Source organism: Nylanderia fulva, unplaced genomic scaffold (assembly GCF_048542155.1).
Source record: "Nylanderia fulva isolate GAGA-0341 unplaced genomic scaffold, ASM4854215v1 Scaffold9, whole genome shotgun sequence".
NCBI classification, from domain to species: Eukaryota; Metazoa; Arthropoda; class Insecta; order Hymenoptera; family Formicidae; genus Nylanderia; species Nylanderia fulva.
Genome location: NW_028191026.1, coordinates 6,405,144 through 6,421,881, shown reverse-complemented (window position 1 = coordinate 6,421,881; position 16,738 = coordinate 6,405,144). Strand labels below are relative to the sequence as shown.

The 16,738-nt window shown below is 23.4% G+C and overlaps 1 protein-coding gene and 1 long non-coding RNA gene across 2 annotated transcripts; both read left to right on the top strand.

Annotated features, from left to right (window-relative positions):
* The first annotated feature begins 73 nt into the window (after positions 1-73).
* On the top strand, positions 74-15,781 carry LOC114946113 (uncharacterized). Its single transcript, XM_085489654.1, has 5 exons — positions 74-287; positions 380-821; positions 937-1,070; positions 1,210-1,342; positions 15,016-15,781. Exons 2-5 carry the CDS (start codon positions 423-425, stop codon positions 15,121-15,123), a joined length of 774 nt encoding a protein of 257 aa, XP_085345780.1. The 5' UTR covers positions 74-287; positions 380-422; the 3' UTR covers positions 15,124-15,781.
* Positions 13,283-14,497, top strand: LOC114945034 (uncharacterized). Its single transcript, XR_014926384.1, has 3 exons — positions 13,283-13,794; positions 13,883-14,317; positions 14,433-14,497. It is a non-coding gene; the product is annotated as an uncharacterized LOC114945034 (long non-coding RNA).
* Positions 15,782-16,738: the final 957 nt, after the last annotated feature.

Sequence of the window (16,738 nt, the reverse complement as noted above, 5' to 3'; positions counted from 1 at the left end):
GTGATTGCAAGAATTTGACTTAGTGCAGTAAAATTTATATATTTAAAAATTTATAAAAATTAATTAATTTATGATTATTATTTCAAGAATAAATCAAATCAAAATTACTTCGATAACTCAATTCATACTGTATTGAAATTCAATGATAAGGTAAAGAAATTCAGTGGTAATATCGATGAATATGTAAATCGTTTAAATCGAGTTTATCCTGAACGTGAGCCTATAATTGCGCTGAAATATACATTTTATATTGAGGAGATTAAATGCTGGTTAACACAATTTCAACAGTAGGATCTTCATATATATTATAACGCTACTATTATTACAAGTTAATGTATTTATTCATTAGTTAATAATTCAATATATATAAATTTTTTAGAAGAATTGATCGCAAATCAATTGAAAGATATTGCAATATAGAAATGTCTCACTATGAAAAGCTATCCTCGATACGAAATGAGTTGGACAGATATAAAGACAAACTAGAAAAAAAACAACTTTTGGAAGAAACGTGTACTTTCATGTCAAAATATATTCAATTTGGAGAAGATGTATGTTACACGAATGTAAGTGCATCATTGGATACAATCGCACAAGAGGTACGGAATCGTCTCAGAGAGAAGCATCCAAATCATTCAATTTTCTCCACGTCTGATAAAACTTTTTCTTATTGGAAAACCAACAATATCAAAGATAATCATTGGGACAAAACAGAAAGTACGCAGATTATGGATACACTTCAAGAATATATATTTGGCACTTTAAATTTTCGAGTATGTATGTCCGTACCCGAAGATATCAAATGTTTGTGTATAGATTATGTAAGTTGTTATAGATTATAATATATATAATTATGGGCCATATATGTATACGTTATATGTTGTTTTTAATATTCTCTCGCTTTGATCAATTTGTTCTGTATTATACCTGGCACAGGTTTTACAAAGTAAATCTGGTGAAGATATCATTGTATATACAATATTTCATAGCGTGGCTAGAAGACTTGGTCTACGTTGCGATGCAGTGATACTTAATTTTCAACAATGCTGTATATTTTGGAAACCAAAGTAGTAAGTATAGATATATTAGATTCGACATTATCATCATTTCTCGATAATCTTTCTTTTTTATTATACGCATATGGTACATATATAATTTTTTATTATAAAAATTTTCATATGATTAAGATAATATTTTAATTGTTTACAGCGTCACGAATAATTTAAAAAATGCAAGATGTTTTTACATAAGAGACGAGAATTTCCCGAACTGTCTTGATGATTTTCTACCAATTTACAAGCGTTATAAAAAAGATTGCGTCACCACAATAAGAACTGCACAGGTTGAAACTTATTTATTACATCTATTAATTTTAAGTTATTAATATGCTTGTAAATTGAGAAGCAATTAATAAATTACATTATATGTGTATAGAAAGAAGAGAAATGTACATCTTTCATTTTTTAATTTATAATTAAATCCTTGTTTACATTTAATCTTTATTCATGTTTAATTAACTTTTTTAGATTACGCACACAATAGAAATTTTAGTTGAAAGGTTTATAATAGGACATAAAATAAACAAATTGGACTTAGTCGAAGTGAATTGTATAATGTAAAAACATACGCGCACTAACATAATCGCATATTAGTATATAACATGCACCATTGTAAAAATAAAGAGCTTTGTGAGATATTTTCAGATAACAATTATGTATAATTTACAATTTTCTATAATTTTACGTGTTTTAAGTGTTTATTGAGGCATTTATTCACAAAAAATCAATCAAAGTAAAAATTTTACAGTTTCTGTCTTATTTTAATTAGTAGAACATATAAATGAAAACGTGAAATATGCTGTAGAAATTATCATAATATATAATCCTACAGATCAATCTACAGATTCGGACCAACATAATAAATTTAAATTAATAATAGAATGTTATTGACATATACATATATACATACATGTTCGACAATTGAGAATCAACGATGAATAAAATATAGCTATTATCTTTCTGCGATATTTATTGTACTAGAACACAACCAGCGCGCGCTACGCGCGCGCCATTTAATTTATATTTATGTATATATATATTTATATACATATATATATATAATAAATTATATAATATATATAATAATTTAAATTATAAAATTTTAATTACGCCAAGTAATGTTTTTGACATAATTCAAATTTATTACTCAACTGGGTAAGTTATACATTATTTTCATTTTTAAAAGTGCAAGTAATATTTTTTTTTATATTTTATATATTATATAAAAAAAATCTTTTAAAAAGAGAAAAAGAGAGAAGTATTTTTTAATTATATATTATCTTTTTTCCTCCATTTCTATATACATTAATAATAAACTATTTTTAAAAAATTTTATTTTAAAACAATATACTAATTAAATGCTCTTTAATTCAAATAAAGTATTACACATATAAAAAGCTAATAAAAGCAGAAGTAATATTATGGTTATAAAAACTAATTTGTTTTAAAAATAAAAATAATATTAAAATTTTTTATTTATTATCGATATATACAAAACAAGGATGATAACTATATATGTATATGTATATTCATATGCCAAATATTTTTTCATATACATTTTACAAAATGATATTTTATGTATAAATTTATAAATAATGTATATCTGAGACATTTTGCTCTAAAATCAAAACTAAAAGAGTTATGTGGAGTGCACGTTTAAAATGACACATCCTGTATATATATATATATATATATATATATATATATATATATATGTATATATATATATTAAATTTTTAACTTCTTGAATTTGGTAATTTAAACAAAAATTAACGAGATATCAAATGTTTAATGTTTTCAATCTTTGAAATTCTGAAATAAAACTATAAATTAAAATAAGTAAAAAATTATTATAAAAAATAAAAATAAAATAATATTTAAAAAATGGGTTCCTCCAGCGAAGATTTGGAAACATTACAATAAGATGTTGAAAATTTATTAAGTGATGAAGATAAATCTAAAGTCGAATCAATTGACAATGAGTAAGTAAATTACGTATTTAAAGGTTAAAAAATTTCATATGAAAATTATATATTTTTCTTAAATGTAGTTAAAGCAACAAAAATTGTGTATAATTTTATTATTTATTTAGCTAGAATGCATAAATGTATTCTTGATTCGTTTTAACTACTTGAATCAATGTGGTTACACGTTCTCATGAGTAATTTTTTTATAATTTTTGACATTACTTTTTTTGCGTTCTTTAACAATTATCGTCTAACATAATTCAATTATTTATCTACGATCATAATATTAAAAATTTTTATATGTCTTTTTATTAATGATTTATTTCTCTATTCATCTCTGAATTATTATTCTTAATCGTTTCTAACTTTTATAATTTATAAATTATTTAATGTCATATAATATTAAATTTCTTTTAAATAATTTTTTCTATAATTTAATAAAAATAAAACAATAAGTTTAATCATTTTTTTACAATAATAATATCATTACAATTATAATATAACAAAACATTTATTATACGCTGTAGAATTCTTACGAAAAGTAATTATATGGAAATACAAAGGGAACCACAAAGTATACACGAGGAAATTGAACAATTGATAAGTTCAGTCGAATTATTTACGCCAAGTAATGTTTTTGACACAATTCAAATGTATGACTCAACTGTGTAAGTTATACATTATTTTCATTTTTAAAAGTGCTAGTAATATTTTTTTTTATATTTTATATATTAAATAAAAGAAATCTTTTAAAAAGAGAAAAAGAGAGAAGTATTTTTTAATTATATATTATCTTTTTTCCTCCATTTCTATATACATTAATAAATAATAAATTATTTTTAAAAAATTTTGTTTTAAAACAATGTACTAATTAAATGCTTTTTAATTCAAATAAAGTATTACACACATATAAAAAGCTAATAAGAGTAGAAATAATATTACAGTTATAAAACTAATTTGTTTTAAATATTTTTTTTGTATGGACAGAGTTAATTTATAAAGATTTTATATAAAAAATAAATATATATATGTAATATATAATTAAATTTTAAATATATTTATTAAACATTTAATAAACATTTTTGTATAAAATATAATTACATAAAAAAATTATTTTTTATATTTAAAATAAATAAACGTAGGAAACTAAAAAAAATAAAAACAAATAAAATAATAAATAATAAAATCTGATATTTATTGAATCACTTATTTATTTGGATGGTGTTCAGGCTAGGACCACAAACGTAGCCAGTTTAATTTAATTTTGTAATTAAATTGTTGACAATAATAAAAAAGCAAGTAAATTTTTTATTATTTGATTTCTTTTATTTCTTTTTTATTTTTTTAATCTTTTGGTATATTTTTTAAGTGTATTTTATTTTTTCATAATAATATGTAATTAAGTTTAATATTTAAATATAATATTATATTAATATAATTTTTATTACAGAATACCGCAAAAAAAGACTTACAATTTAAAATAATGAGTTCTCGTTCAAGTACAAAATTCTTTATTCTTCCTTGTCTGAAGTAATCTCAATTTACCGTGCCCGGATGATGATGGATGTATCATGCGACTTGTTAGCTTAATTATCACATGAAAAATGAATAAATTTAATTAAATAGGAATTATTATATTATATAATATTATAATATAATATAATATTATACAATATAATATAATATTATATAATGTAATATATAATATAATTAAATATAAATATATAATATTCTTTACGTTCCATTAATATTTTATTTAATTAATATTACTTACATTATATTTTATTTAATTAATTGAAAAAATATAAAATTATATTATGTTCAAAATTTAGAATTTTTTCTTAATAAAATTTAAATTAGAAAAATAATTAATTATCTTTCCTTTTTTTCACACACTTTTGATATTATAGAATATATTTAATTATTTTATAATCAGTTTAAAAATTACAAATTAAATTACAAATTAAATTACTATAATCATTTTAACACATAAATTATTTTTATTATATATATATATATTAAAAAACAATAAAGCTAGACATATATTTCTTTATATACATAATTTTTAACGTATCTATTATCTCGTTGATTCCCAATGTAAACTTTTAATGCTTGCCAAGAACGAACTCGTGAAAAGGCAACATAAAGTTGTCCATGATTAAATACATCTTTACGAAGATCTAATCCGATTTTTTCAAATGTCTGTCCTTGTGATTTATTAATTGTCATAGCAAAAGCTAATTTTATCGGAAATTGTCTTCTAGAAAAAGTAAAAGGATATACATTTTCACAATATAATGTTATACGATTTAAAAAAATAATATCTCCTGCTTTGTCACCTGTTAAAATCTTACATTTTAATAAATGGTCTGCAAGCTCTATAACCATTAATCTAGTGCCATTACAAAGACCTTCATTGATACTAAGATTTCTAATCAACATAATGATACAATTTGGTTTCAAACGTAATTCATGAGGAGGAAGAGATGGTGGAGATAAACTATTTAAATATTCTGGTAACAAAGCTTCACCAATGTCATCATTGTCACCATTTACAGTACAGTCTATACTTGTATAAATTCGTTCACCAGTTACACCTAATAGTTCTACAACTCTTTTATTAATTTCGTCTACATCAACATTTCTTGCAGAAAGTATCGCACATTTAGTTATTTTAACAAATTCTTGTTTTCGTATTAAATCACCATATATATCTTCCACAATATCAACATTTGTAGATACTATACAACATTTAGGAATTTCTATATTATCATTTAAATCATTTAATAATCCATCTCCCATATCTAATAGAAATTTAGAAAAATCAATTTCCTCTGGAAGAACTCGCATATTTTGTATTAAAGAGAATTTTTTAAAATATTTCCAAGTATAACTAAATTTAATAGAAAGATTTACAATTTCACTTCGAGTAGCATGTTGTTTAACAGGCAAAAGTTGTCTGAAATCACCACCTAATAAAACAATTTTTCCGCCAAAAGGAAAGTCATTATTCATAATATCACGCAATGTTCGATCCATAATTTCTAAAGCATATCGTGGTGCCATTGGTGCTTCATCCCAAATAAAAATATCAGTTTCTTTTAAATATTGAGCTGCTTTTGATTGGATTTTAATGGAAGATGATGAATCAACAAATAATGGAACGGGCAATCCAAATATCTTATGAACTGTCCTTCCATTAGGAAGTAAAGTCGCTGCAATACCAGGTAAAAGCCATTGTACACACGCGTTTATTTTTAATTCTAGCTAAATGATAGATAGTTGTATATACAAATGTTTTACCTGATCCTCCAGGACCATCAATATAAAAACAGTTATTATTATTATTATTATTGTTAAATCTATTTAATATAATATCGATTATCTCTTTTTGTTTATCATTTAATTGTTTGTATTGGTTATTACCTACTTCCATAATTTTTTCAAATGTCATATAATCCTCTTCTTCTTCATATTCATTTAATTGTTCCATTTGTGGAAAATCAGCAAGACTTTTACCTTCAGTCTGAAGCATACTATTGATTTGGATATATGTTTTATTTTGTCCTTGTAATATACCAAAATGTCGAACGTAATCTTCAGACATTGCTACTTTAAAATTTTCCCATAATTCTTCAGGATGTAATGGCTGACAATGTAATAATATACGTACAAATAATCTACGAAGTTGTCGTGGCATCATCCATTCAACAGCTTCATTCATAGCTCGTATCCATTCATCATCATCTTCGATCAGACCTAAAGCCAAACATGCTGCTGAAAATGATTGACACAATTCTCCATTTACAGTTTTTAAGTCGTTAAAACTTGTAACTCCCTTTACTGTGAGTAATAATAATCGTAAATGAAATAATTCTGTTTGTGTTGGACTAACGGAATACATTCGTCCTACACAATTATAATGACTTTTACGTTTAGCCCAACGCGATACATTTATGCCATTAATTTTCTCCTTTTTAAATGTATAATGTTGTGGAATTTCTATGTATAGATATTGTCTTGCTTCCTCATCGCGTATGTTCAATGAGAAATAATCTATCAACATAGTAACCTGATTTAAAGCAGAAATCATAACGTCATCAATATTTTCATTTTCAATTATAATATTTTGTTCATTAGGAAGATGGACTGGCAATCGCATTATAGCGTGACTTTTATCTTGTAACTTCTTACCAAGAATACGCCAACTGGCTTCCACAGGTCCAACATAACGAGCTTCGATATAATTATGTATTTCATCATGATCAATAATTACATTTTCTGTTATTGGTTCAATAGTTACGGCAGCAACATCATGTCCTTTATATATATATTTATACAGATATTTAACTGATTTTATACTTGAAACTACTTCAACGTTAATATGACTATTAAATATAATCGATAAAGTAGGACAATATGGAACAACATAACGATTATCGACTATATATCCGCCAGGACGTTCGAAATTTTTACCATTATCTCGACGACGATAATAAGGATAAGCATTTTCATCCATTCTAGTTTCTTCAAGAAAAGGTTTTGGATAATGTTTCGAACAACATCCATCTACCAAACACCAATCACCACAAGGTCCATGAATCATATGTCTCATAACTATATCATGTAAAATACGATTCTCGCATGGATTCGGAATTTCAGCAGAAATATATTTATCAACAATTTGTGGAGTTGTTATTTTAAAGTAATTAACATATGAATATGTGGTAAACCACGTTTTTGAAATTCAATAACATACACAAACGCTGCTACTTCACCAAAAAATTTTTGTTTAACGATTAAATCAATTAAATAGTCCTTTTTTATATTGAATACACGAGCACAAATATCAGGTCTATCAGAAGCTTGTTGACCAGGTAAAAGGTTTTCCTCGATTTCTCGCCATTTTGGATTACAAGTCATGGTAATGAAAAGGTCTGGTTTACCAAATTTACTAACTATTGCCATTGCATCTTGATAATTTTGTAACATATTACGCGGCGATCCAATAAATGTTGAAGGAAGAATAATCATTTTTCCAATACGACCATTCAAGTTATTCGCCGTAGTTTGTAAGTAGTCTTTTAAACCTTGATATGTTTTCACTGCGTAATTCTTTTTGATGATTTTTACAATAATCAATTCTATCTTTTTCCATTTTAACATAACTATCTACAAGCCACTGCTGAAATAAGCGACGTCCTAGTAAAAAAACGTTAAATTCATCACGAATAGCCATACGATATTTAATATATTGTCCTCTAGTTATTCGTCTATCACTATTTAATTTTTTTAAATCACGATGCCATCCTTGAGTACCATATGGATAAAACAATGGATATACCCATGGTTCAACATTTGGATCCATAATACTAACTTTTTGTAAAGTTTTAGTATTTCTATTACGTATTGTAACGTACGATTCTGGAATTTCCCCAACAGCAGTTATACAAAAAATAGCAGCAACTTCATTAGTTCTTCGAGCATTATATCGACGTCGATCCATACCTGGTCTTAAAATAAATGATAATTGTAATTCCGGTAACAATTTACCAGATTCCATTTCTAAACGTCGTTGATTTTCTAATTCCTCACCCATCATTTGATAAGACTGAGAAAATACATTAATTTCTCGCATTATTATTCAAGATTTTGTAAAATTTTAAAATCTAAATATGAATTTTTATTAAGACGATGCTCTATTGCTTCATTTGCATCCACAATAAAAAGTTGACCATAAGTAGGACTTTCATTTTGTGCAGCGTATAATGTTGTATTAACTTGATAATATATCTGTCCCTGTATCTTGAAACAATATGGACCAGGTCGTCTATTTTGAAAATTCTTTAAATTAGCGTTAAATGATGCAAACGAAAATGAACGATTATAACTACGAATATGTTGAAAAAAATCATTAGATTTTACATGAGTCCCATCAAATAAATCACGAATTAATTGTGGAAATTCAGGTAATGGTTGTAAATATACTGCACCATGATTACAACAGTCATGAAAGGAGCTTCCTCTATTAGATATTTTTTCAGACGCAAAATGTTTTGCATTGCAATGAATACAAGATACATCCATAGAACCAATATAATATTCAACAATATTATTAATTAATATTATATCATCATTATTTAAACAAGGTTGATTTTTTTGCCGTGATCGATAATAAGATTGATGTTCTGCAAAAGATTGTTGACACACTGATTTAAGATTTTTAAAACTTTGTTCTTCATCTAAATCTATTATTATATGATTATCACGTGATGTACCAGCAACACAAATATTACGATTAACTGATTTTGTTACATTATTTAATGCTTTTATAATTTGATTACGACGATATTGATTTTCAGCTTTTTTTTTTAGAACGTTGTTGTAACTCCTCTTCTTCTTCTAAACTATGCTATATTTTGCGTTTCGGCATTTTATAAAAGTAATAATATATAAATATATATATATATATATATATATATATATATAAATATATATATATACACGTATGTTTTCCGTGAAAAGTATATATATTATTGAAATTTAAACAAAATTATTAATTTATAAATTGATCGTAACCTTATTAAAATTTAATTATTTTATAAAGTTTAAAAATATAAATATATATATATATACCGAACACACAGATTAATATATTATATGCTAATTAAAATAAGAAAATACATTTACTTAAATATTTAATAATAATTAAAGAGAAATTAATAATAAAATTTATAAGTTAGGTATTTAAAAAAGTTTAATTTTTGAAATTTTTAATGCAAAAATAAACAAAAATTTATTAAATATATTAAATATATTAAAATAATATTATAGATTGATTATTAAAATTTGAATAAGCTATTAAAATTCAATCTTTTAAATTATTAAATATTAATTTGTGAACTTTAAAGTTTTTATACAAAAATTAAAATCAATATTATAATCAAGATTATCATTATCATCATTATTGTCATCATTATTATCATCATAATCATAATCATCATCATCATTATCATTATAATCATTATTATCATTGTCATCATTGTTATCATCATCATCATCATTATCATCATTGTCATCATTGTCATCATTATTTATTTATAAATAATTATAAATACAAATTTATATTAATGTACAGTATAAATATATTATATTATAATATAATTATATATTAATAAGCGATATTAATTAATAAATATTAATTAGTTTATATGTTTTAAGTTAAATTAAATTAAAATAAATAAATTAAATTAAATTAAATTAAAATTAATTAATCAAATTAAATTAAATTAAATTAAATTAATTAATAAATAAAAATTAAATTATTAATAAATAAATTAAATTAAATTAAGTTAAGTTAAATAATATTAAATAACATGTTAAATAATTAATTAAATAACATATATTAAAATATTAAGTAACTATTAAATAACAGTAAATCATGAAATAATTTATACTAAAAATATATATATAGGTATAATATTATTAATAATATTTATTAATTATAATTATAATATTTTTTTATTTTTCTTTTAGTTACTTTTTATTTATATATTCTTTGTTTTCTTTCTTCTTCTCTATTTTTCTTTCCTTCTCTTTCTTATATTTTTCTTATATTTCGTTCGTTTTAACTGTAAATAAAAACGTTTACATATTATACATATTAATTTTATATATACAGGTTATTATTTTAGATCTATTATTTTTAAAAATGCAATTGCTTATCTTAAAAATAAAACATTTTAAGAAAAAATATTTTGTATAAGTTTTATCTTTGAGGGGGACGTAAGACAATGTGATTAATTCATTTAAAGATTATATAAAAATTACTTTCAATTTTTTAAATGAAACATTATTTTTCATGAAATTATAGTTTACCTAGAAAGTTTTCATATACACTAATCTTCTTTTTCCTTTCTCTCTTTCTTTTAATTATTCTCCGTCACTTTTTTTCTTTCTCTGTTATATATATAATTTATAAACTATAAATTAACATATATACATATATATATATATATATATATGTATATATATGTATATATATGTATATGGGGCATTCCATACCACACAAATAGACCACTTTTTTCCATAAACATTTTTTATTTGCTTCATTTTTTAAATATTTTTGCACTTATTAAAAGTAGTTTCCAAAATTAATTTCCATGATTTTTTTTTAGATTTTTTTTTCTATTCATACTTGAATTATGTATTTCAAAACAATTTTATTATTTTTTTTCCCTTAATGAGATCCTTTCGATTTTTTTTTTTAAATTGATAACATTTAAGACTTAAATACAAAATTTTTAAGTCATAAGTAAAAAGGGGATTTAAATAATTTTGATTTTTTAACACCATTTTTTGCAATTTTTTTCCTAAAATCACATTCTTTAATTTTTTACATTACTAAAATAAAAAAGAAAGAGTTTACAAAGATAATAATTACTTATTTTAAAGTATTAATAATCGAGAAAAAATTCTAATATTATTTAAAACTATTTTTTTGCTATTTTGCTAAAAAATAATGTTTTTCTTTCGATACGAGTCGTCTAATAAATTAACAAACATTATTTCGAGCAAAATAGCAAAAAAATAGTTATAAATAATATTAAAATTATTTTTCGACTACTAACATTTTAAACTATATAATTATTATCTTTGTAAACTTTTTCTGTTTTATTGGAGTAATATAAAAAATTAAGGAATGTAATTGTCGAAAAAAAAAATTTCAAAAAATGGTGTTAAAAAGTTGAAATTATTTGAATCCCCTCTTTGTTTATGGCTCAAAAATTTTGTATTTAAGTCGCAAATGTTATCAATTTTTTAGAAAATAATCGAAGGGGTCTCATTGAGGGAAAAAAATAAATTAGATTAAAATTGATATGATCGTTACGGTGGTATGAAATTGCAAAATACTACTATTCAAGAATGTCTAAATATTTTCAAATCATGGAAACAACTTTCAATAAATGCAAAAACATAAAAAAAATAAAGCAAATAAAAAAGTGATTGATTTATGTGTGATATGCCCTATATAAATATATGTATATATATATATATATATATATATATATATATATGTATATATTTATATTTATATATATATACACTTATTAAATTTATAAAAAATAAATTTATTTACCTAATATTGTATATTTCCTTCTTCCTTCCTTCTGTTTTTATCTTTCTTTATTTTTTACGAATCCTCTTTTCTCTTCTTTCTCTTTCTTTTTCTTTTCTATGGTCCTTTTTCCTTTCTTTATTTCTCTCGATTAATCTCCGTCACTTTCTTTCTTTCTATTATATACAATATAATTTATAACACATGATCGTTACAATGGTAAGAAATTAAATTAATATTAATATATATATATATATATATATATATATATTAATATATATTTTTATATGAATATTAATTTAAAAAATTATTATAATTTAAATAGGTTACTATATTATATTTATATTATATTATATTATATTTAATTATACTTGCATTGCTACAATTACCTTACCTTTGTTACAATAGAAAATTGTAATAGAATTGTTCAGCGCGCGCTTGTGTTATTTAATTTCTTTCATATTAATTATCAGTATGACAGTTTATCAGTATGACAGTTTGACAGTCATATCGTATAACCAACATACGAGGATACGAGTGAATCAAGTCATAGCGCACGAAATGCTCGACAACCAACAACCAATCGGCATCACGATAAAAAGGCAACAATACATTCGAGATATTGCGAGAATACATAACATGCACTTTTTGGAAAGGGAAAATAGAAAAAGAAGTGTCATATATATACTCATGCTTTGAATTGTACACTTTAAAAAATTTATTAATTTAAAAAATTACTTGTGCAATCACATTGTTTACTTACATCAAAGTTTGCTGTGTGTTATCTAAAGAAAATTAAATGGAAGAACTGTGGCGTCATCTTATCTGCATATAGATAATAAAAATATGTATTATCTTTATATCTGCATCTTACAAATAGATAAAAAAAAAATACTACCTTTACTATATTATTTAGCTAAGATAATATTCAGATAATTTTGGTTTAGAATCATAACACATAAAAATACTTAAAGCAAACGATAAAACGATAAAAATTTATAAATAAAAATATGTATACATATATTGTTGTATCTTTTTCTTAATTTATATTCCTTGTATAACTGTGTTTACACATAAATAGTTTTAAATATTATTATCTAAACAATTATCTAAATAAATCGTCATAATTGTATCTTTTATCTAGATATATTTGAAACAAAATCATCTTCATTCAATCTAAGATGAATCTACATACTTTATCTCATCTTTATCCAGCTAATTTTAAATTAATCTTGACACAACACTAAGTATCATCATCAAAAATTTATTACAATATTTTATGGTCGTATTTTAGATGGCCCTATGCGAAGAAAAGATATGAAAGTCTTACGGAGAAAGAAAACAAAGAAAACCTAAACTTTGTTACAATAGGCATAAATTCTGCGACACATGTGCGGAATTATTTGTCTCACATTCTTTTTTATAATTATTATTACGATAATGAATCATATCAAAATGACTTCTATTACTTAGTTGCTATTTTATTGGGAATAAAAAGTAATGTAAAAAAATTCAGTGGTAATATCGATAAATATGTACATTCTTTGCCTGAAAATCTATTTTTTCCTGATCGTCCACATGAGCCTATAAATGTGCTGAAATATATGTTTTATATTGAGGAGATTAAATACTTGTTAACACAATTTCCACAGTAGGATTTTCATATATATTATAATGCTACTATTATTACAATTTAATGTATTTAATCATTAGTTAATACTTCAATATACATTTTTTAGAGATCGCAAATCAATCGAAAGTTATTGCAATATAAAAATGTCTCACTATGCGAAGCTATCCTCGATAGGAAATGAGTTGGACAGATATAGAAAGAAACCTGAAGGAGAACAGCTTTTGGAAGAAACATGTACTTTTGCGGCAAAATATATTCAAGATGTATGTTACACGAATGTAAGTGCATCATTGGATACAATCGCACAAGAGGTACGGAATCGTCTCAGAGAGAAGCATCCGAACCATTCGATATTCTCCACGTCTGATAAAACTTTTTCCTATTGGAAAACCAACAATATCGAAGATAATCGATGGAATGACACAGAAACTACGCATATTATGGATACACTCCAAGAATATATATTTCGCACCTTCTACATTCGAGCACGTATCCCCCCCCATTTTCACCCGAAGATATCAAATATTTGTGTATAGATTATGTAAGTTATTATTGATTATAATACATGTAATTATGGGCCATATATGTATACGTTATATGTTGTTTTTAATATTCTCTCGCTTTGATTAATTTGTCGTGTATTATAACTGGCACAGGTTTTACAAAGTAAAGTTGGTGAAGATATCATTGTAAATACAATATTTCATAGCGTGGCTAGAAGACTTGGTCTACGTTGCGATGTACTATATATTGAAGATGGATTCTGTATATTTTGGAAATCAAAATTGTAAGTACAGATATATATTAGATTCGACATTATCATTATTTCTCGATAATCTTTCTTTTTTTATTATACGCTTCCAATATAATTTTTTATTATATAAATTTTTATAATGATTAAAGTAATAATTTAATTGTTTACAGAGTCACGAATAATTTTGAAAATGCAGGATGTTTTTACACACAAAAGTATTTCCCCGGGTATCGTGTTATTGATAATCTATCAAAATACATGTCTGTAAGACCATTCGCAATAACAATTACAAAGGTTAAAAATTACTTATTTATTACTTCTAATAATTTTAAGTTATTAATATATTTCTAAATTTACAAAGAATCAATATATTACACTAAATATGTATAGGAAGAAGAGAAATGTGCAATCTCTCATTTTTTAATTTATAATTAGATTTTTGTTTACATGTCGTCTTTATATTCATGTTTAATTAATTTTTTCAGATGTTGGAGTCCATAACACATATCGTTAGACAATTTATAATGCGACATATAATAAATGCTTTGCAATTAATCGAAGTTAAATGCATTATCCAAAAACCTTTGATATGATTAAAATGTATTGCAATCATATTATGATGATAGGTATTATGAGTGCAAGTTATATACATATAATGCAAAATGTGAGTAATTATATTAATTTAAGCATATTCATGTATACTCATAATGACATTTTTTGCAAACAGTTTCAAGATATCATAATATGTCTGTGTTTTGAGTAGCATATGAGCCTGCATCTGTGTCTATTTTTGTCATCATGTTTTAAAAAATATGAGTACAATATGAGTAAAGTACATGCGCACTAACAATCGCATATTAGTATATAATATATACAATTGTAAACATATTGAACACTGTGAGATTTTTTTAGATAACAATTCTTTTAGATAACAATATGTATAATTTACAATTTTTTATAATTTAACGTGGTTAAGTGTTTATTGAGACATTTATTCACAAAAAAATCTATTAAAGTACAAATTTTACAGTTTGTGTCTTAGATTTCGTTTTAAATAGTAAAACAAATAAATAAAAACGTAAAATATGCCATAATTGCATGGACCAACATAACAGACAGATGTTATATTGACACATACATGTATATACACGTATATGTTCGACTTTTGTTGATAAATACCATGCCCTATTTTTGTATGCAATGTCAATTGAATATCAACGACGAATAAAATGTATTTATCGTTCTCTGCTATATTTATTGTATTTATTAATATAAACAATTAAATAAGAAAAATTGTGATTGCAAGAATTTGACTTAGTGCAGTAAAATTTATATATTTAAAAATTTATAAAAATTAATTAATTTATGAACTTCTTTTTATTACTTTAAGTATATGAAAAATATGACCTAATTAAAATTTACCATTTATTAATATCTAATATTTTGAAACTTTTATAAACGATAGTGTTGCATTTGTATAAGTAAAAACAGGTATATTAATAAAAGACAATGATTATTATATTTTGAAATATATATAATACTTTTGTGTTGAAGGAGACAATAAAAACGTATTAATGATATTAGATTTTGTATGACATATTGTATGATAATTGCAGATTTTAAAAATTCGTGCAAGATTCAAGCAAGACTTTAAAATTTGACTAATTCCAACAAGTTATATCTTCCTTTTATGTAGAAAATCTCTTCAATAGATGAGGCATTATTTTAAGAAATATAACGAACAACGTTAACTATATATTAAAATATATTTAAATGTGGTAATTGTACAAAGACTTATACCAAAATTTTTTATATTATCTGAAAAAATAAAAAATACATAATTGAGAAACAGTCATGATACAGCAAATGTACTCCGCATTTGAGCACAGAACACATTTAATGTCATTAAAATGTAACACTTTAATTTCCGTTTCTTTGAAACTTCTGTTAGGACACTCATCTTGTATTTTATTTTTCAAAAATAAATTTATTAATTTTACAAATATGTTTCTTCAGTGATCGAGCGATTTAAACAATATATAATCCTCTACATCACATTATATAATAGTTTACACCCCGTATATACGCGCGAGTAAATTACATAAAATTGTTGAAATTCTTAAAATTTACACATTATTTATTAAAAAACATGAAAAATAAACAGAAAGGGAGAGGGAAAGAAAGATTGAAATATATTTCATAGTATAA